This window comes from Danio aesculapii, chromosome 4 (assembly GCF_903798145.1).
Source record: "Danio aesculapii chromosome 4, fDanAes4.1, whole genome shotgun sequence".
Taxonomy (NCBI): domain Eukaryota; kingdom Metazoa; phylum Chordata; class Actinopteri; order Cypriniformes; family Danionidae; genus Danio; species Danio aesculapii.
The window spans coordinates 56267829-56291118 of record NC_079438.1 but is presented as its reverse complement, the minus strand read 5'-3'; the positions used below and the strand labels follow the sequence as shown (position 1 = coordinate 56291118).

Below are 23290 nucleotides of genomic sequence, written 5' to 3'. Positions count from 1 at the left end.
ACGGCTGAATTATAAGGAAACTTAACCTATAACCATGTCAAAGTTAATATCTATGATAAGGTTTTTAATAGTGTAAGTATTGACACAATAACACGCAATTAACATTACCATCACCTCTTCTATTGACAATGCATTGAGTTGAGGGTTGAGTTTCTACCTTCTGTTGAAAACAAAAAGAAGATACTTTGAAAAATGCTGAAAACCTGTGTCCATTGACTTCGATAGTATTTGTTTTTTTTCTACAATGGAAGGTACTGGTTTTTAGCATTTTTCAAAATATCTTCTTTTGTTTACAACTGGAAAAAAACTCAATAATGTTTTTTTATTTGTAGGCGAACTATCCCTATAATAATTATGATCATAATATGCAATTATTATTAACATATTAACTATTTAATCAGAATTATGCTACTACTACTACTACTAATTATTATTATTATTATTATTATTATTATTATTATTATTACAACAATAATACAACTACTAATAATAAAAATAATAATTTCCCAAGGGCATCTGGTGCGAAAAACATACGCATAGTGTAGTTGGCAGTTCATTCCGTTGTGGCGACCCCTGATAAATAAGGGGAATAAGCCGAAGGAAAATGAATGAATGAATAATAGTCATGACGTGTTCGCTATTTAAAAATTATAAATATTACACGTCGTGCACGTTCAACCTTTCGCCTTTCCGTCGCCTGCAGCCGAACGCAGCCGAGCTCCGCCGAAGATGTCGTCATATGTTTCTCTCGCTCGCTCGTCTCGCTGTCTGTGAAGGAAGAAGGAAGAGCAATGGCGACGCAGTACCGCCGTGCGCTCACACCGGAGCAAAACACGGGAGCCAAAACACACACCGTAAGTCCCGTTCAGCACTCGGTTCCGCTCCGGTACGACACTCCAAAACGCCAGGCTTTCAGACGCATCCGTGCCTCCGTGCATCTGCATAAACAACGCGCCGTAAACACGCATGCATTCATATCAGCGCACGTCACGAATGATTGACAGCTGTCATGCACTTCTCTAGTTTACACGAGAACGCGCGAATGTTAGTGCGCCAGGAGACGAGTGTGTATAAGTTTACATATTGTGTGTGCGCGCGTGTGTGTGTGTGTATTTGTGTATGTTTGTGTGTTAGTGTGTGCGTGTGTGTTGCATTGCTGGATCTAGACAGCCATCTAGCTACCAGTCTCTGTAACTGTGAGTGCTAGTTAACTGTTTGGTTACAGTGTGTTTTAATGTTGATTTTGTTGTGTGTGTGTGTGTGTGTGTGTGTGTGTGTGTGTGTGTGTGTGATGTTTTCAGATTTTTGCTGTGAAACTGGTGAGAAGAAGCTCTTGAAGTGATACAGAGGTGGTCAAACTCAGTCCTGCAGGTGTGTGTGTGTGTGTGTGTGTGTGTGTGTGTGTGGGCGTTTCTTCTCTGTCATCATGTTATTATTGTTGTCAGTGTTCATACTGGATTAATCACTGTTTACACCTACACTAGTTTTTTTTGTGGTAATGTCAGGATACCAACATTTTAGCAGCTGATTTAACATGCTTGATCATTTGCTAGATGTTGTTATTATTATTATTATTATTATTGTTGTTGTTTTTATGCAGCCAGATAAATGTTGTTTGATGAATAGAAATATTGTCAGGTGTCATTTAAAGATTGTATTATTTATTTTAGTAAAATAAAACTATTACAGCTATAAAACAAGTACTTAATTTAATTGTATATATTTTATATTACATATATAAAATCACATTTTATTTATAATATAAATATTTATAATATTGTTACTATTTTATTCCATAATATTACAAAGTATTGTGAATATTTTATTTACCTTAAGACTTTATTAATCTTTATTTTTTATATTTGTATAATTGGATTTTTTTTTACATAAATTATGTTTATTTATTAATAATAATAAAAATAATCAATCAAGAATTGAGGTTTCTAACTAATCAGAGCAGAGTATAGCCATATAACCAATTAGAGCATAGTAGAGCCTTCTGAGCCAATCAGAGCAGAATTTAGAAGAGACATCTGACCAAGCAGAGTAAAGTAGGGCCTTCTGACCAATCAGAGCAGAATTTAGAAGAGACATCTGACCAAGCAGAGTAAAGTAGGGCCTTCTGACCAATCAGAGCAGAACATAGAAGAGCCATCTGACCAATCAGAGTAAAGTAGGCCCTTCTGACCAACCAGAATAGAGCCTTCTGACCAATCACAGCGGAGTAGAGTATAGCCTTCTGACCAATCAGAGCAGAACAAAGAGCCATCTGACCAATCAGAGTAAAGTAGAGCCTTCTGACCAACCAGAGTAGAGCCTTCTGACCAATCAGAGCAGAACAGAGAAGAGCCATCTGACCAATCAGAGTAAAGTAGAGCCTTCTGATCTATCAGAGTGGAGTAAAGTTGAGGCTTGTAACCAATCAGAGCAGAACAAAGTAGAGCCATCTAACCAATCAGAGCAGAACAGAGTAGAGACATCTAACCAATCAGAGCAGAGTAGAGCCTTATGACCAATCAGAGCAGAACAGAGTCATCTAACTAATCAGAGTAGAGTAGATCCATCTGACCAATCAGAGTAGAGCCTTTTGACCAATCAGAGCAGAACAGAGCCATTTAACCAATCAGAGCAGAGTAGATCCATCTAACTAATCAGAGTAGAGCCATCTGACCAATCAGAGAAAAACAGAGTAGAGCCATCTAACCAGAGCAGAGTAGATCCATCTAACCAATCAGAGTAGAGCCTTCCGACCAATCAGAGCAGAACAGAGAACAGCCATTTAACCAATCAAAGCAGAGTAGACTGTGAAATGGGAGGGGTTAAGTTGTTTTAGACACTGATCAATAAAAGAGTTGATTCTGCTGTAAAAATTGAGTGAAATTATACTCATATTGCAGCTAAACAAATATTGCAATGTCTGATTTTTCCAATATCATGGAGCCCTAATATTAATGCTTGGTTTTTGGCTTGTAGAAATGCTCATGTATGGTCACGTCTCAGCCCATGAGGATTTCTGCCATGTCTGCGAAAGAGTCTATAAGCCTCAGGACATCCTGACTCATTACGGTAAGTGTGTGTATGTATGTGTGTGTGTGTGTGTGTGTGTGTTATCCGTCAATTATATACAATTTCATCAAGGTACAGTCTGCCTTCATAATTGTTTATCTCATTAAATAATGAAAACGAATAAAAGCAAACAGTATCAGCTTCAATAATAATAGTTATGCTTGTCTCAGTGGACTCCTAATTAAATAAAACCCTTAATTCTATGCCTAAAGCATGTAAATACACAGCTGATATGCGAAAATAACCTGCTGTGAGGATATAATAGAAGTTATCACTGCTGTAAGGAAGAAATCATGCAGTCATTTGCTGTTTACGTCATTATTTACGTGTTGCGTCCCACAGAACAGTCGTTTAAACCTCAGTTTCACACCTAAAGTGTGTTAAGATGCAGTTTTAATGTAGGGAACGTCATCAGAATTACAGAATTGTGTGTGAGAGTAACAGACTGGATCCAAGTAACAGTATCCAGATTGTTTAGCTTGTTATTGTAGCTGTATTACCCAGTCTCTTTCCTATGGTGGAGTCATGAACACTCTTTGGATGTTGTTGTGGGGTCTTTTGTGACCTCTTGTATGAGTTGTCGCTGCTCATTTGGGGTGATTTTGTTTGGCCAGCCACTAATGGGAAGGGTCTCCACTTTTCCATGATTTTACTATTTGTAACTGAGGGCTTTCGTTGTGGTTTGCAGTTCCAAAGCTTTAGAAAAGGCTTTATAGACCGTTTTGAGGGATGTAAACAAAAACAATGGTCCCAACGTATGTCCTGTTGTACATTTTTTAATTTCTATAGCTTCCAAGAGTCCAAAAAGAGCCACATATTGATAAATAATGTTGTGATAGCTGTTTTAACATTAACTTATGATTGAATTGCTACAGTTATGAAATAGTTTGATAACAAGCAGGAAATGTTCATGGGCCACATTGAAATACTCTATAATCTTTGGCAAACTGCTATGTTGCAATCTCATTTATTTTTACATTTCTTTGGATCTCTGCATGATGTCTAATTTTTTGAGGATCTTTTGTGGCTCGTTTCCACTGACTGGTACAGTACGGTACTGTTTGGGTCGGTACGGGTCACCTTTATCAGGCTTGCGTTTTCACTACCAAGGGTACTCTTTTGGTGGGCGTGGTGTATGACAAAGTTTCAGTCTACGTCATTCTCGCTCGAGGAAATGTCTACAATAAAGCTGTACGGGTCGCTCATATATCATATGAGAAGCACTTCTTACAAAACAGATGCTTTACACACATAAATACTTGTGTAGAAATGTTTATTACTAACTTTTCTATGAACATGAGTTGATTATAACTGCAGATCAATGACAGCCTACTGTAACGTCTGTAATTATATTAAATAAATAAATGAACATATATAAACACATACAGTCCCTTACATCCTGAAAAACTACACACAGCAGACATTTTGTCCTTAATTATGTTCCAAACAACACAAAATATAGCCTACGGTCAGTGAAAACCTCTTATCTGTGTCTGTAATCTTCATATTCATAAGAGTTCATATTAGTCCAAAAGGTGAGGATAAAAATTAAAACATGGCAGTTTGTTCACGTTTGCTGAAAAATAATGTGCTCTTTTTTTCCGGCTTCTCCTTTGCTTTTTCGCACTTCACTCTTGTGTTTGTCAGTGTCTGACAGGATCGGGTTTCAAAAGCACATCAATAATCAAGCGCAGGTTATTTCACATGACTTTTCATGACTCAAATTAAGGATTTACCAAATTTATCTCTAACCACACCATAAGTAACCACAACATAAATAAATAATTATTTATTAGCCACAAATTATAAATAATGTGTCAAAACAAGCAAAATATAGCTGTATACTACACTTTTTATTTAACAAAACATTTCTTTAAAAAACTATTGACTTTAAAAAAATAACTATTGTCATGCATCTAAAATATGCACAGTAATCCGTCCGGCCTTAAGGTCCCAGACCACCAGTTAACAACACATAAATGGGGAATTAATCTCATTATAGCAATGTTAGTGTAAAAAAATGATAATTAAACCATATTAACAAAAATAACTGTAAGCAAAAGAAAGCAAGTGAGAAAACATACTGTGTGTGATAATGAAAGGATGATCACACGCACATGTTAACGTTAGGCCAGTGAATAATCTGCTCAAAGAATAGTTAATGCAAAAGCAACTGGTGCTGCTTAAAAGGACAAAACTGGAGCATTTGAAAGCAGCAAGACTGTGGGTGCATGAGCATCACTTTTTGTCTAGTCTGTTTGAAAGAGAACCGATCACATCGGTTGCATTTCCAGGCACGGTTGCTTCACGCAAGGAAACGGGAGCGCGCGCACATTTCAGACAGTCACGCGCATCACACCAGCTGTTAGCGGGAGTGATTATCCTCTCATTCGGGATTCACCTGCTTTCTTTTGCTGGCGCGAACACTATTATTTTTGTCAGTCGCGCTGCTTCTCGATTCTAAGATCACATGTGTACGAATATTAGGCCATGATTATTATCGAACCTTGCTTTTAATAAAACTATAATATACATATAATTTTCAACCAGCCAAAGTGGCTAGTGAGAGTGTCTGTCTAACCCACCACAGCTGAAATCTGTCTGCATTTGGCGGGTTGGTGTGTGTTAATGTTAAGTCCTAGTCATAACCTTTCTTTCATACATACAGTTGTCTTGTTTTCCAGTACAAATATATTTTTTAAGCAAAATAAGTGTTTTTTTCTTTAAAAAAGCATCAAAATTAAATCAGATTTTGCTTAATTTAAAAGAATTAAATACTTTTTTTTTAATACAACAAGATTTTCCAGTTTTTTCCTTTTGCTTCTGAAGTAAATGCATTTAAAATGCAAACAAGACAAAAACAAATGTGCTTTCCTTTAAAACAACAACAACACCATATTCATCACACCCCAGGGCAGAGTCCTCCTCCATCAGAGGTTTTCCAGCTCACCGTGTTTGCTTTGGTTTTATCCTGAGTTTGCTGGAGCTCAGCAGCACACATCTGCCTTTGGTCTTGTGCCCAGACCATGTGTGTTCACGAACGGAGAGGTGTTCGCGCGGCAGGAGGCAAGGCTAATGGTAGGCAATGCTAATGGTAGGCCTGTTGGCAGATCACCCTCACTCTCGCCCCCTGCTGGCGGCGTTTTCTCCAAAAAAAAAAAAAACATCCAGAGCTGCGTTTTTCTCTTTGGTCTCCCTTCAGGCAGCTGCGAGGTTCAGCACAGGGGTCAAAGACTCGCAGCTATTCAACTCAAGCGCCGCAGCACAGAAACTCTTTCGCTTTCTGTTTTTTCTCTCTCTTTCATCCCCTCCAGCAGACAGGCTGGGTAAGTGCTTCTTTTGATCACGCCTCACGTGTTTGCTTAGTTTTCAGTTTTGCATGTGTGTGTGTGTGTGTGTGCGTGTGTGTGTCGTGAGCACTACAGCTAGTGGTCATTTTCTGCACTCGCAGTCCGGATGTAAACAAATGCAGATCAGCTGCTGCTTGTAGCTTCCTGCAGCCTGTCAGACAGACCACACACACATGCACACACGCACAAAGAGCGAGAAAGAGAGACACGCACTCACTCTCTTACACAAACACACTTGTATACCTATCTTTTTGAGGACTTCCCTTAGAAGTAATGATGTTTCTGCTTTAAAGGCTGTATATTCTCTCCATATTCCCCAATCTTACCCCTAAACCAACCCCCACAGGAAGCAATCTGCATTTTCACATTGTCAAAATACTTCATCCTGTGTGGTATATGAGCCATTTTCCTCATGGTGACCAGAAAAATGACGGCTATTGCTATACTATGTGTCTATGGCCAGAAATTATTCTCTGTTTCCCAGGGGGAATGCACAACGTTATAGGAGAGCGTGTGGCTGATGCTGAATGTTTGCGTTAAGGGTCATTTATTTCTGTCTTTTGGTCGGTGGTCAAATCCGGCTACGAGTGAGGGGTTTCTCCTCAGTGAAATCAGCTTTGTTTTGGGAGTCTGCGAGCGCTTTTGTGGCTCTTGGCAGATGTGATGCTGTGTGAAGGCCAAAGACTGGTTCATGAGCTGCCAGATCCTGCATTATTATTATTTTTATTATCATTATTACTCACTTTGAAGGTAAACAAGGAGTTTTTCTGTGTTTTTCTGTATGGTATTCTGGCTTGGTGTCATGTTTTGACACATCAATTACATGTTGTAGGCCACTGATTTGTGTGTGTGTGTGTTTGCAGGTTGTTCACAGTGAGTAGACGGGAGCGTCTCCAGTCATCCAGAGCCATGCACAGCAAGAATCGTAAGAATTAATATATTAATATGTATTCAGGGTTTCTGCAGGGTCTTAAAAAGTCCTAAAATCTCTTAAATCTCAAAACTTCTCATTTTAGGCCTTAAAAAGTCTTAAATTTACTGAAATATTGTGTTGTAGGTCTTAAGTCTTTTTTTAAACAGGTCTTAATTTTCCTTTGTTCATAAATTGCTACCCAATCTGGCCAAAACTCATACAGTCATCAACAATCCATCTCAATAAAACTTTAAACTTTAATTTAAAAGGTTTAATTAATTCCTTAAAATAATTTTTTTTTTTTAAGTTCTCCCTGTAGATTTAGTTTTAAAACAGTACTGGGTTGCGGCTGTGTAAAACATATGCTGGAATAGTTGGCGGTTCATTCCACTGTGGCGACCCCTGATTAATAAAGGGACTGAGCCAGAGGAAAATGAATGAACGAATGAAAATGACGGAAGGCCATTAATGCTGCAAAGTTTGTTTTATTTACATATGTTTTTGTGTGATTCTGTAATTTAATACTTGTGAGAATTTCTCCTTTTTTTGAAGTTTAAAAAGCAGGCAAATGCAGTAAAAGCACAGTAAAAGCACGGTAACTAGTGCTGTATTTAAATAGTAAAATAGTAAACTAGGATCTAACCAGGTGTAACCAGTATGGGTGTGTTATGAAGTGATTTTTTTTCTGAATGCAAAAAATGGTATGCTTATTTTGAATGCAGATTTAATGCATTTCTATGAATCCACTGCAGTTTAAGTGAACTGAATCAGGAACTGATTTGAATTAGAGGGCAAAAATGTCCTACTGATTTTTTTTATTATTGTTTTATTAATTATTATTATTTTTTATTATTTTTATTATATCTATCTATCTATCTATCTATCTATCTATCTATCTATCTATCTATCTATCTATCTATCTATCTATCTATCTATCTATCTATCTATCTATCTATCTATCTGTACAGCTATTTCAGTTTACTATAAATTGAAATGCTCCTCTTTATATTTTTTTGCTGTCTGTCTGTCCGTCCGTCCGTCCATCCGTCTGTCTGTCCGTCTGTCTGTCTATAAGTAATTTTATTATACTGTATCTATAAATTAAATATATTTGAATTAACATTTTAATTGAATTAATAAAGTAATTTATTATATAATAAATTATTTTATTTAATATATTTTAATTATTTAATTTATTTGAATTAAATTTTTAAATAATTTGTTATATAATATATTATTTTATATTAAAATATTTTATTATTTTATCGTACTGTATCTATAAATCATTATATTTGAATAAATATTTAAAATATATTAAATAATATTGCATATTTTTTGTGTATAATATATTAATTTATTTTTAGTTTTATTCATAATCATTCATAATATGATTTTGTACATTTTAAAATAATTCATAAATGCTGCACCATCCAATTTTTTTCCCCCAGCAGATCTTTCATATTATGATAGATCAGACAGTTTTAAAGTGCATCGTCCTGCATGTTTCTCATGTGAGTATTGTGTTTTGCTGTGTATGTACAGAGCGGAGGCACTGCTCGCCCAGCAGCTCCAGGACGCCTCTGGTTCCTGTAAAGGCCAAGCTGTCTGTGGGTCAGAGCGACGGGGAGCCGCTGGCCTTCAGGGTCCCTCGAGATTACCCTCACTCTCGCTTTAGCAGGGCCCCGCTGGCCGTCTACCCGCCCAAAGGAGCCCGAGCCAAAGCCTGGTGCGTGAAACACTCCTACAGGATTTTGGGGAAAATTGACCACCCTTTCGTTATGTTGGGGGCTGTTTTTGCCCAAATGACTTCCATTATAACTTCAGCATATAATCATGCGTTCTTGATTGTTGCTGGTTTTCCCTGTTGGGAAGAGCTACAACTTGTCATGTTTACTGTTGACTGTTTTTTCTCCAGCGTGTCTTTGCCGGTGGTGAGTCTGGAGAAGATGCCGTGTTTCAGCAGATCGGAGGGCTCTAATATTAAAGTGAACTCCACATCTGCGTCTCCAGCTTCTTCTCTTTCCTCCACGTCTTCCTCTCCATCTTCCGCTCCTCTTAAATCCTCCTTGACGTCTCCAGCATCTCAGAAAAGTCAGGAGAAACTGCTGAACGGCCGCGGTCCTGTGATGCCTCGCTCGGTCACGCCCCCATCCATGATTGATAGGCGGCCCAGCCCATCACGGTCGCCTCTGGAGAAAAGGCCCGCCCCCTCCACCTCCCCACTGGATAAAAGACCTGCGAGTTCTACATCTCCTTCCCTATTGGACCGCAGAACAATAGTCCCGCCTTCTTCTCCAGACAAGAAGCAGCAGAATGGAGCCAAAGGTGGGAAACATCGGAGGTTGTCAGGTGAGTGGGAATTGTTTTGTTTTATGTCTTGGTGTAAGTTAATAATAATAAATGCTATATAATAATATATAGTAATAATAATTAATAATAATAACTATATAATAATAATAACCTTTTGTCTTTGGCATGATGACAGTACATGTTCATGTTCATTTGTAGCTGGTGTTTGTGTTCAGTATGGACTGGTTTTGAGCGGATGGTCACTCGTCTCTCTCCGTATGTTGTTTACTCAGTTTTTGCCCCCACTGGAGCTTTGATTTATGCTGTGTAATTGGCTGCTTTGGGTTGCCAGATCCTCAGCTCTGCGTCCAGCAGCACCACAGACACTCAGAGTGTTTCTTTGAGCTGGACGCCATTGTGTTTAAAATGCCACAAAGATAAAAGCTCGGCTCTGAAATCTGCTTCTAGCCTTGCTGTCTAGATAGGGCGCATACGAAATGACAAGAAAAACTTAAGAAATAATGACTTGGGGATATTCATTTATTCATCTTCCTTCGGCGTAGTCCCTTTATTCATCTGGGGTCACCACAGCGGAATGAACCGCCAACTATTCCAGCATATGTTTTACGCAGTGGATGCCCTTCCAACTGCAACCCAGTGCTGGGAAACTCCCATACACTCTCACATTCACACACATACACTACAGCCAATTTAGTTTATTCAGTTCCCCTATAGCGCATGTGATTGGACTGTGGGGGAAACCGGAGCACCCAGTTAGGGGATATTCAGCGAATAATAATAACAGGTTCATCTGACATTTGGTGTTATTGTATGATGCATGAGATACTATTGTAATTATATTCATATTTTAAATTTATTTGTATATTTTCTGATTTAGTGCATGTTTAGGTCATTTTGTTGTATAAATATTTATTTATTTTTCTTTTTATTGAGGAAAACTAAAAGGACAGATTAGCAAATGCATGAAGTACAGTCAGTAGCAATAGAGCAAAAAGACAAAAATAGGAAGAAAATAAATATTTCAATATTTCTATTATTTATTTAGTTTTAGCTCATCAGGGTAAACTAAATGGAAATGAAAAATATGTTAATGAGAAATATGTTTTGGGTAATTTTAACTTTAAATATTAATAGAATTATTGTTAAACTTCATTTAATAATTTAATTTATATTTAATAATTGAATAAGTAAATTTAAAAAAGACTGTAAATTATTATTTTTATTAATTTTGCATTTAGTGTGTGTAAATGAGTGTGTATGGGTGTTTCCCAGTGCTCTGTTACGGCTGGAAGGGCAACCGCTATGTAAAATATATGCTGCATATGCTAGAATAGTTGGTGTTCCATTCCTCTGTGGCGACCTCTGAAATAGAGACTAAGCCAAAGGAAAATGAATGAACGAATGATTTTGTATTAAATTTTATTGTATATACATGTACTTCATGTGTGTATAATATATTTAAAACTATATATTAATAGATACATGCGTGTGTGTGTGTGTGTGTATGTGTGTTTAAGGATATATAAATAAAAATTTTTATTATTGAAAAGAATAAATAATTAAATTAATAGTAAATTAGGGGTGACATGGTGGCTCAGTGGTTAGCCTAGACTGCAGCTCTGCACAAGAAGTTTGACCCGAGGAGAAATGGTCGTGTTCAATTGAGCCTGGTTTCTTTCAAGGTTTTTTTTCTTTCACTTTCGTCAATTGGTGAAGTTTGTTCCTCACCACTGGCTTGCTTGGTTTGGGACTCGTGGAGCTGCGCATCGATGGATTTGCTCTTCAGTGTTTGGACTTTCAGCAGTGAAAATCAAACCACACTGAACTGAACTAAACTAAACTAAACTAAACTAAACTAAACTGAACTGAACTGAACTGAACTGAACTGAACTTCAACTCTGAATACTGGACTGACACAGTTTCAGTTTACTAGAACTTCTATGTTAAGCTGCTTTGACACAATCTACATTGTAAAAGCGCTACAGAAATAAAGATGAATTGGAAGCCGAAGAAAAATGAATGAATAATTTCATTAATTTATACCTATAGAATTTTATTAGATGCATGTTCACAATGTTGTATATGAATTATAATAAAAAATATTCATAACAACCTTTATTATTTATCATATATGAGTAGCTTATTGATGAGGTATTTACTTTATACATGTCTTATTTTCAGCCAAATATGAAGTATGATTTTTTTTATTTTGTCACCCAGGGCGAGTGTTTGATCCTAATAAACACTGTGGGGTTTTGGACCCAGAGACAAAGCGGCCTTGCACTCGATCTTTAACCTGTAAGGTTGGTATCGTCCCTCATTAATGCATCATTTAATCATCATACATTGACTTTTACATGCAATTATACAATGTGTTCGATGGATTGTGTTACAGACTCACTCTCTGACCCACCGGAGAGCGGTCCTGGGGCGAAGGAAAGATTTCGACATACTCTTGGCGGAGCATAAAGGACGGGCGAAAGAGAAGGAGACGGGGCCGAAAAAAGATGTTCAAGCAGGCAGCCAATCAGTGCAGGTCACACCGTCACATGACGAAGCAGCCAGCCTATCAGCAAGCTGCACCAATGGCAAGACTACGCCCACCCTCAAACTGCGGATGGCCAATTCACACTTGCACAAGTACGTACTGAGACTTGTAAAGAGAAGTATGTGCATTTTTAAATATATTCAGTTTTATTTTTAAATTGGAAGAACAAATGAATGGTCATTAAAATCAGAGAAATTTTGTGTAACTTTTGTAAAAAAAGTTTATAAATAATAGGAATAGTTTTCTATTTTATGTTTTCATTTTAATAGTGAAGTTTTAGTCATTTTGTAGTTCATTTTTGTCCATTATTTATATATATATATATATATATATATATATATATATATATATATATATATATATATATATATATATATATATATATATATAATAAATTTGTATTGTTTGGTTGAATTTGGTAGAACTAAGTGCTAATATTTCAATTAAACTGAAATTAGCTATATTAGTTTATACAGTATTAGCAAACAATACAAATTTGCAATTTAAATAAAACTATATGGTAAAAATGAAAAATTTGACAAAAAACTACTGTAAACTCCTGTTAGTAAATATAAATACTTAAATAAAAATAAATTAAAGCTAAATGGAAGATAAAATAAATAAAATAACAAAATACATAAAAAAAAAAAACATTTTTGAAAATTGTAAGCCAAAAGCTAGTTTAAAATATGAATAAATATTATTGGCTGTGTAATAAATGGTAAAATCAATAATTATAACAACAAAAATCAGAAAACATTTGAATGAAAAGGCCTAAAACATTTTTATTTTATAACTGAATTTAAAACTGAACTGAAATGATAATATTAAATGGAAAATAAAAAAGACAAATGTTGCATGTTTTAAACTTGATTAAAGATGTTATGTATAACGCATACAATTAGAAAAACTTGGATATTTTATGAAAGGTACATATGAGACTTTAATTCTTTACTACTTGGCAACCTTTTCCAACTTTAGCAGAAGAATTGTGCTTGAATATTCACCTTATTCTTCACGTACGAGCGGGGGCAGCCATTGGAATCTTTTTGGCTCGAGACTTCCGCTCTCATTCACGTCCATTCATTTTTAGACGTTAAAAACAGCTCGGTTTGCTGCTTGATGTTGCAAACTGATCTTTTCTTATTATATTATTCTACTTTGTCTGTATTGTCATGAAAACTCTTGCGTGTGGAGCCAGTAGTTCTACCGTTTTCTGCCGTTTATTATTCCTAGTCATTTCTCCCATTGGCAGCTGAGTCGGAAGTTCTAAAACAATCGCAAAAACGAGCGCACTTCCGCATCGAAGAATAAGGTCAATACATACAGTTGTTCTTTGCTTTTTTAGTAAGTCTATCATGTTATGGGGGTTTGTTTGATTGTCTGTTTTCTTTTAGTTTTGTTTTTCTGCCTAAAAAATCTAAACGAAATATTGCAAATTAAGAAAGAAATGTTTCATGTTTTAATCACTGGATTAAAAATGTTCTATATAACATACAATTAGAAAAACCTAGATGTTTTATGAAAGGGTCGTGTAAGTGATTCTTTATTACTTGGCAGCCTTTTGCAGAAGAATTGTGCTGAATATGCATTGTTTTTTGGTTTTTCTTTTGCAAGTCTGACGGTTGTGGGTAGTTTGTTTGATTGCCTGTTTTCTCTTAGCCTGCCTAAAAAACTAAATGAAAGATTGCAAATGAAGAAAGAGATGTTGCATGTTTTAAACACTGGATTTAAGATGTTATACTGTAAATAACACAAGTAGAAAAGCCTAGATGTTTTATGAAAGGGTCGTAGGATTCATTTCACTTAGGGGATGATCACACCGAACGCGCCTTTCCGTTCCAAAAATGCAAGGCGCACCACACAAAGAAGCACGGTGTGCTTTTTATGTCGCTAAGCAATGACTGAATCAGCTGTGTATTGTGCGCGAGTGTTGCTTTTGACATTGGTATAATTTTAATATTTAATAATATTGTGATATTCACGATTCGGGAGTCATACAGCTCTGGATAACTCAAAACATCAACCACAAGTCTCTCCACTGACTTCACAAGTCTTCGTAGTTGTCTCACAAACACTGCTGTCACCTCAACGGAAACCCCGCCTCTGCTTTCATTTGATTGGAGAATGAAACTGATGCGAGTAAATTAACACGCTTTTCCATTCAGAGTTGACTTGTTATCAATGGCAAAAATACGAGGCGCAGCAATGGTTACAATGCGAGTCACGCAGAAAAGCGTGTTCGGTGTGATCGGCCCCATAGTGCTGTTTTTCTGCCTAAATATCGAATAGATTTCAAATAAAGTAAGATTGCGCATAAATAAATAAATGTTGCATGCTTTGTTTTGTTCCTCAGAGTGTGTGGTGGTGGTGCCGGTGCAATGGTTTTGAGCTCAGCACCTGCTCCTCCTCCTCCAGAACCAGTGCCCAGCTGGCAGAAACCCAGCGTCGACACACGTCTGTCCAGTGATGAAGGAGAAATCGAGCCATTTGAGGAGTCTGAGAAGCTGCTGTGCCATTATTCACCACACCACCCTCGAGCTATGAGCGTGAGCTAAGCTAAAACACTATTCACCCCTGTACTACATTAATATTTCTGACTTCAACTCCTCCTGGAGTTCAAAACTACTAGTCATAGTCAGAAATAGACTCTGCATTTGTGTATTTATTTACCAACATGTATATTCACACCCTCGCTTTCAACATGCACCATAAGCCAAGAGAATTCGTTTGCTTTTTAAACTTTAAGCGCTTTTGACTATTTTATATTGAAATAGGATGTAATATATGTATTTATACAACAGTTCTGTGTGTTTCTCGAATCTGATTGGCTGATAGTCGTGAGATATTAAGGTAATATCAGCACTCTTACAGCCTCTTCACCCTTGTGTATTACTCCGCCCTCATAGAGTGACAGCAGATCAATAAGCTCACTACAGTTTGACAAATATTGCAGCTGTTGGACAACATGGTGTACTCTTGAGGCTTATTAGACGAGAATGTAGTTGTTTAGATTGCAACAATGCAGTTTATTTATAAGCACAGTGCCTATTTTAAATATTTATTATTTCGGAGATTGACCACATTGGTGGCCGTCAGCCTATCATACTGAGCAGAGCAAAGACGGTTGATGTTCTGCCACAAGATGGCGACAGAGGCTGCATAATAATCCCTTAGGGGAGGAAAACAGCATTTTTTTAGCGTACATTTCAAACTCCAGCTGAACAACTCATTTCAGAACAGGTAAATGACATAAGTTGATCTCTGTCTTTTGTATTTTGTAGTGCTGTATTTATACCATAGTAATCTGTTAGTGTTTGCTTTGCTTGGCTTTTTCAGGGTTAATTATTGAGATCTCCCGTTTGCTACAGAGAAATACTGGGAAATCTCTGTAGACTGATGGCATTTCATGCTGTTCAGCCTTATAATCTTAAAATGTGAGCACGATCACCTGTTTTGTCATCACTTTAGACATTACGCTAGAGAATCATTCAAACACTAGCTCTAAAGTGACGTTGGTAAATGAGCAATAGTTTCTGCTGTTCTGACGTCAGCTGCAGATGTGAATGAATGGCGGAAGAAAGTAGTTCCTTATACAAAAGGGTTTTCGAGACTCTCCGTGTTTGATTTTCTTTTTTATATACACGATTGTGCCGTCGAACTGTTGTATGAATGCAAAATCACACTTCTAGCAGTGCGATATGGCTGTAAATCAGCACTGGTGGGACACTAAGGCAACGCACACCTCCCACCAGAGCCGATATACAGCCTTATCGCACTGCTACTCGTGTGATACTGCTCCTGTATATCGTTATATACTGAGTCAAAATGGTTTGTGTTGGTTGCTTATGGTTTGGGTTAAGTGAAATTTCCCTTCAGACTGCTCTGACTTACAGTGTTTGTAAAAATGCCTTAATAAATCCATTAGCTGTGTTTCCATCCTCCTATTTTTAATGTACAATATGAAGTATCGCATGAACAAATGATTAATGGCAACACCAAGAAGAGTCTAGGATAAAGAGTCCATTGAAGAGTATGAAGTGTGTCCTGATTAATGTCCTGTGTTGCTCTAGTGCTGTGCGTTCAGCAGTCGGCTGATGGGACGGGGTCATTACGTGTTTGACAGACGGTGGGATCGGGTGAGGCTGGCTCTTCACTGCATGGTGGAGAAACACGTCAACTCTCTGATGTGGAGGTGCAGAACACACACACACACTGATTTCTTTTAGCTTAGCCATGATGACAGCACATAATATTTGACTAGATATTTTTCAAGATACTAGTATTCAGCTTAAAGTGACATTTAAAGGCTTAACCAGGTTAATTAAGGGTGGTGTTCTGTTGTCTAGAGGTTCATCTAACCAGTTTAAGAAAATTTGGGACCCACTTGTTTTATTGTCAAATATATACCAAGTCCTTGTTCCAGCAAATTGATTTTTTTTTCTGTCCTAAGTGCAAAGTAGAGTGTATTGTAGAGTTTTTGTTAAGCCACATTATTATTTACCTTTTTATTTCTTAACGTTTATTTGTGTGCTTTTTGCATTTTATTAAACTACAACAAAATCTAGAAGAAAAGAAAAAAGATACAATCCAAAACAGTAATAATACATATACAATACAATACATGAAAACCCTAACCTATGACAGAACAACCCAACAACAGAACACAGAGGGACAAATGCACATGAAAGCAAAATATCATTTAGCTGGTCAGGTAATGCAGAAATAAAAGCAAGTATAAAGTAACACTGTTCTTCTATTACCAGAAAAATACCTTATCCTGACTGTAGTTTTATTGTCAAATAATAGTTTGGGCATATCATAAAAAACATTATAGATTATGAATAGTGAATATCAATTACACTCAATCTTTAATTACTATGTTATTGACGGGTCATTGGTTACGCTTGCATTTGTTCCAACGCATTAAGGTGTTCTAATGACTGTCCGCATGTTTTATCAGATATCTCCAATTTGTCATTATTGATATATCTCAACCTCTCCAAAGCAACGCATTTTACCTTTTTATTTGTTGGTATTTTTTTTTCCACATTTTTTCCCCACATTGTATGTGCTTAAGTTGACACTATCTATACTAAATCTAAATCTTTTTTACTGTAATTTGCCATAAAAGACATAAATAAAATTATATATAAAAAATACAATAATATTCAAAATAATATAAAAAATAAATTATAATTATAAAAAACATATATACTTAACATCTTCAGTCAGTTTGATTGATGTAAGTTGAAATGACTAGAAAACTTAATTTGAGTCAACAAAAAAATTTGATGTGAAATTAGGCAAGTCATTGTATAACAGTGGTTTGTTCTGTAGACAAACCAAAATAAATATTGCTTAAAGGGGCTAATAATATTGACCTTAAAATAAAAATAAAATAAAAACCGCTTTTATTCTAGTCAAAATAAAACAAAAAAGACTTTCTCCAGAAGAAAAAATAATCTAGGAAATAATGTCAAATCCTGTTTTGTTTCAGGAAAGTCCCTCTAGCGGTGGAAAGTGCGTCTGAAGTCTCTCCTCTGAGCTCAGCGTTTCTCTCAGCTCCTCTGGACGGCGTCTCCATGCTTTCTTTTTCTCACAACGGCGCTGGCGTTTTCTGTATTCGGGACCCCGAACCGGGACCCCGACAGCAGAGGAAAAAACCGGCCAAAAACCAGAAAGCCTCAGCGGAAACACCCAAAAAGCGGAAGAACGGGAACAGCTATGATTTTCCAGCGCACATCAGTAACGGGACGGCAGCTCTGAGTTCGAGGGCCAAACGAGTGCAGGATCCCGCAGGCATCCCGTCTCTCAGTGTTATGCCATCTGGAGGCTCTGATGGGAGGAAGAGGAAGAGTTCGGGGTCGAGCACCGGCAGCGACAAACCCAGCAAAACCACCAAATCTGCACTGGATGGGATATTCAGGAAGAGCAGCAGCGTTTTACTAGCTGCGGTCGCAGAAACGCCACAAAACACCCTGAGCAGACAGGTACAGATGGGAGTTTATATTAACAAATGCATGCATGTTTGAAATATTATTGTGTTTTATCCACTGAAAACACTCTACTGATCAATATAATCATATTTTTAAAAAGTTATTTATTTTTTTTGTTGTGAATTATTTTACTTTACGTGACCACAGATTAGTTAATTAACCAATAATAGTTATTAAAGTCTAGGGAACATCCTTTCGAAGTATAATCTATTTGATAACGGGCTGTTTTTGCTGTCTTCAGTAGTTCGTTTCTTCCTTCTCCTTTAGTGTTGACACCTTGTGGACAAAATAAGTAGTGCAAAAACAATCACAAGTTACTGCGCATGCCTGCAATTTCTAAGCATGCCTGCAATGCACAGTTTGCAGGTCAACTTGGAATTGTTTATTCACTTTTTTTGTCATTTTATTCACATAGTGTCAACACTAAACCAGGAAACCGTAAGCAAAACTTATACGGTATGAAAATGAAATGCATTTAAGACAAATTCATGCAAGTGCTCTAAACATCTCTTTTGCAGGCTAGGGTCCCTCACTGATGCAGTGCAAATCTGTGGTGACGCTGGAAGCTCCTGGATGTCCAGTGGTTCCTGATGGGACTCCAGCACTGTGTCTGTCCTGCCTTTATCCACCGCTGCCTCTGTCCCGCTACGGTTGAGTCTCCGCATATTCGTTCACTTTCCCTACAGGGCTTCTTCCTATCCCTTCCTGTTAGGAAAATAAAAACACAAAAAAAAGCTTCATCTGAGAGTTGCTTTGAAATGACGATGTTTCAAGACCTTCAGTTTCCGATTTTTAACCAGCACACGACCTGTTTCAGACATTCAGCGATGCACATATTAAGTTTTATTTTGTAAATACGGAGGGAAACCCTTCTTCAGACTCAGCCGTGTCGATCTGAAGTGCACTTAAATTCATGCCTAGACAATAGGAGGGGAATTTAAACGTTTCAATTAAGGGAATATTTTACAGACGCTTTTTTTTTTGGCAAGTCGTATTTTTCTAAATGGGATGAATTCAGGTTTTTGAGTATTTCTTGCGTGGATTCAGACGTCAGGACTCGCACGCCTGTTGTAAAGCGACTGATGAATTTTGTATAATAATTTATCGTTCTTTATTAATTTTTCTAACAGACCCGATTAGTGCTTCACACGTTGAGCAGAAGTATATTTGTATGCCATTTAAAAAAAAAGTATTATTGTTGGAAATGTGTGTACATATCTTTTATTATAATTGTTTTATTTTATTTTGTATTTATTGTTAGTATCTCTCAGAGGTTAAAGGATTTAGTGATTTCTATCTTCCGTAGTCATACATGTGTGTATCTTTATAGAGCGTCTTTCGCTTGGTCCATTTATACTCTCAGATTATTATAATTATTATTTAATTTTTTTAAAGGAACAGTAACTGAAATTTGGATGTACCCAGAGGATTTCAGCCTCTTCTAGAGGAAAGGTACATTGCTGTGAGCCAGTATTGGCAGTCAGTCGAGTCTGTTGCCAATTTAGTTTGTTTTTAAAGATGTCTTTTGGTCATTTGTGCACCTTTAAGTGCTCAACCATCAAAAATGAAGACCTTCTCAAAGCAAACAAAATAAAACAGTGATTTTTTTTTGTGTCACTTTAAATGCAAATGAGCAGTTGCCTCCGCCCTCTTCTGGAAAGGGGGTGGAGGCAACAGCTCATTTGCATTTGAAGATGTCTTATAGATGTCCTTAGGTCATTTGTGCACCTTTAAGTGTTCAACCATCAAAAATGAAGACCTTCTCAAAGAGTTAGCAGAAAAATGTTTGATTATATTTAGTAAGCATGCATTAAATTTGCCAAAAGTGGCGTTTATAATGTTACAAATGGTTTTTATTTTAAATAATTGCTGTTTTTAAAGCAAATCACAATCATTTCTGAAGGATCGTGTGACACTGAAGACTGGAAGATTCAAGTTTTCATAATAATAATTTAAATATTAAAATATATTAATATAAAAAATGTATTTTAAGTTATATTATTATTTAACAATTTTACAGTTTGTTACTGCATGTCCAATCAAATAAATACAAAATTTAGGAGCATAATATGCTACTATAAACATAAAAAAGCAACAATCTTAGCATATTATGCTCTCAAATGCTCTAGCTTTTTGATTAAACCTGCAGCAATAAACTGTCAAATTGTTAAATAACATTATTACTTAAAATACCTCTTTTTTTATATTAATATATTTTAATATTTAATTTATTAGTATCATTAAAACTTGTATTTTGAACAGTAGTGTACACATTCCTGGTCTCATTGTGTACGATTTTAATGCCTATTTTGCATTAAAATACATTCTAATGCAATAATAGCACGTCACAATAGAAAACATTTCCAAAAAAAAATCCTAAAAAAGTACAAACTCCCATTCGATTTGACAGAAAATCTAGCTTTGCATAGAATCTACAATTGTAATATGTATTATAATTGCCATTTTATGTTGATGTCACAAGTAAAGTGTTTTATTTTTGCTCCATTACATCACCATAATGATTATTTCCAAACAGGAAATCGTCTACCATTCTTTGACAATGGTAAACCCACGTTATTGGTTGAGCGAAAAGTTAGACTTTTCAGAAATTGCTTAATATCTTCAAATTCATGTGTGACTATTGACTTTATTCTTCACGTACGAACAGGCGCAGCCATTGGAATCTATATGGCTCAAGACTTCCGGTCTCACTCACTTCCATTCATTTTTAGACAGCTTGTTATGCTGCTTGACGTTGCAAACTGACATTTTCTTATTATATTCTACATATTGTTATGTATAATCATGAACACGCTTGTTTGTAGAGCAAGTAGTTTGATCGTTTTAAGCCATTTATTATTTTTAGTAATTTCTCCCATAGGCGGCTGAAATGGATGTTCCAAAACAATCGCAAAAACGAGCATGCTTCCGCATCGCAGAATGAGGTCAATAAAGCCCAAAGAATATACACTTTGTATGTGTACATTAGCAAACACACAAAGTCAAGTGAACATCCTTTCAAAGTATAATCCATTTGATAATGTGCTGTTTTTGCTGTCTTCAGTAGTTCGTTTTTTTTTTTTTTTTCCATTGTTGACACCTTGTGGACAAAATAAGTAGTGCAAAAATGGTTACAAGTTTATGTGCATGTCTGATTTTTCTAAGCATGCCTGCAATGCACAGTTTGCAGATAAACTTTGAGTTATTTTTGTGTTTTTTGGGCATTTTATCCACACAGTGTCAACGCTAAACCAGAAAACTGGAAGCAAAAATTATACTGTACGATAATGAAATTCATATCATGCACGCTCCATTCATACATATTAAAACCAATGTATAATTTGGGTTTAAACCTTAATCTTCCCTTAATTCTAATCTTCACTATTCCCTTAATCTTACACAACAAACTCAATTTCCTCTTGTTTAATCTCTGAGAAGGTCTTCGTCTTTTGCGTAATATTTCTTACAGAGGCAGAACTCCTCTAAAGATCCAATTTTTGCACTTTCATCTATTGGAGATACTCTATTATTTATAAAAATGTTGCTATATGAATTGAGGAGTAGGAATAATCATGTATAGTTGAGACAATATACACTCTGTGAAACCCGGCTTGTGTTTGCTGTGACGCCTCTCCTTTACCCCCCTCGCAAACATGATGTACGATTATAACCGTGTTGCCTTGCTGCCAATGCGAAACTGTCAGAGCTAAAAAACCAACCCCGGATCCCTTCCACGCCATCTATTATGGGTGAAGTGCTTCCATGTGGATTTGGCGCTGTAATATTTTTGAGGTTGTGAAAACTGCCCAGACGAGGACGATCAGTTACAATGTTTTGCCTTTTCCCATTGCACGTTAATCATTGGAGATTATTCTATACGATTATTGACATAATAATATATATTTTTGTCCAGAAAAGAGTGAAGGACCGCGTAAGTAAACAGAACTGTACACTGATCTGATTATGAAAGCTCTTATTGACCTTGTTTTAGTGCAACAAAACTCTGTACTGCAGTTCGTAAATTTGACGTTAGACCACAAATCCTGTCATAAGTGTAAATTATTTTGAATTTTTTTTAAAGCTGAATAAATATGCTTTCATGGATGTATGGTTTGTTGGGATAGCACTATATTTTGCAGGAATACAACTAAAAACTTTTGGATTTTGCCAAAAATATACCCGTGCAACATAAGACTGGATTTGTGCTCCGGCGTCACTTTATGAACTGTAACAAAGCTATGAAGTATTACTCTAATGTCCCTCTTTTAGAAATGAATGAATGTTACCATGGCATAGCAGTGCAATTTTTTTTATTTTTGCTTTTGTGTACTTTGTTTGTAAACCTGTTTGGAAGTTATCATTATTATAAAAAAAAACACAAAACACGCACCTTGATTGGATTAGTTTAAGTTCATTTAGTCATTTTCTTAATAATGTTTATTTCCAAACAGGTTTCCAAACTGATCAAGTTGCCGATTTCACCAGGAATTCACTGAGATTCAAATTGCATTTGGTTTAAATAATAATATTTTAATCTACATGTTCAGTTGTGCTTTAAGCAGAAAACACTGAGCAAAACCATTTGCTTCCATGTAAAGGAAACTTTCTAAAGCAAATATGTACTAATTCTTTTTTTATTCAGCCAATCGAATCTATTCTGACTTTAAATTATTTTATTATTTTTTTTTATTATTTTTTATTATTTTATTACATTTTTTTTCATGTTTTTTTAATTAATTTATTTTTGTGTATTTACTTTGTTTTGTTTCTTCTATAAGGGGGCATTTCCACAAAACAGATTTGAGCATTTAACGAAATAATAATAATAATAATAATCATCATCATCATCATCATCATTAATTTACACGACAACAGCATTTTGGGGGCCTAAAAATGGAAAAAACAACCAAAACAGCAATATAGTGGACTACAGGACTGTGTGTGCAGAGGCGCCGAGTGTTTCTTTACAGGTGCCACGCCACCTACTGGCATGGCATGGAGAATACCAGCATTTATAGTAGTTTTGACAGCAAACGGTGCTGTATGCTTTACAAACCGCCATACTCTGCTTGCATATATTAAGAAAAGCACTATACAAATAAAC

The 23290-nt window shown here is 36.2% G+C and overlaps 1 protein-coding gene across 2 annotated transcripts; it reads left to right on the top strand.

Annotated features, from left to right (window-relative positions):
- Positions 1-774: 774 nt before the first annotated feature.
- atxn7l1 (ataxin 7-like 1) lies at positions 775-19401 on the top strand. 2 transcript variants are annotated; one of them, XM_056456170.1, is made up of 12 exons: positions 775-854; positions 1302-1371; positions 2974-3066; positions 7280-7341; positions 8872-9055; positions 9245-9678; positions 11860-11942; positions 12035-12279; positions 14544-14736; positions 16261-16382; positions 17688-18180; positions 18705-19401. In XM_056456170.1, the coding sequence occupies exons 4-12, from the start codon at positions 7326-7328 to the stop codon at positions 18720-18722; spliced, it is 1788 nt and encodes a 595-aa protein (XP_056312145.1). In that variant the 5' UTR covers positions 775-854; positions 1302-1371; positions 2974-3066; positions 7280-7325; the 3' UTR covers positions 18723-19401. The 2 variants fall into 2 exon arrangements, with proteins under 2 accessions (XP_056312145.1, XP_056312146.1); XM_056456171.1 differs by lacking the exon at positions 1302-1371 and having other exon boundaries at positions 778-854.
- Positions 19402-23290: the final 3889 nt, after the last annotated feature.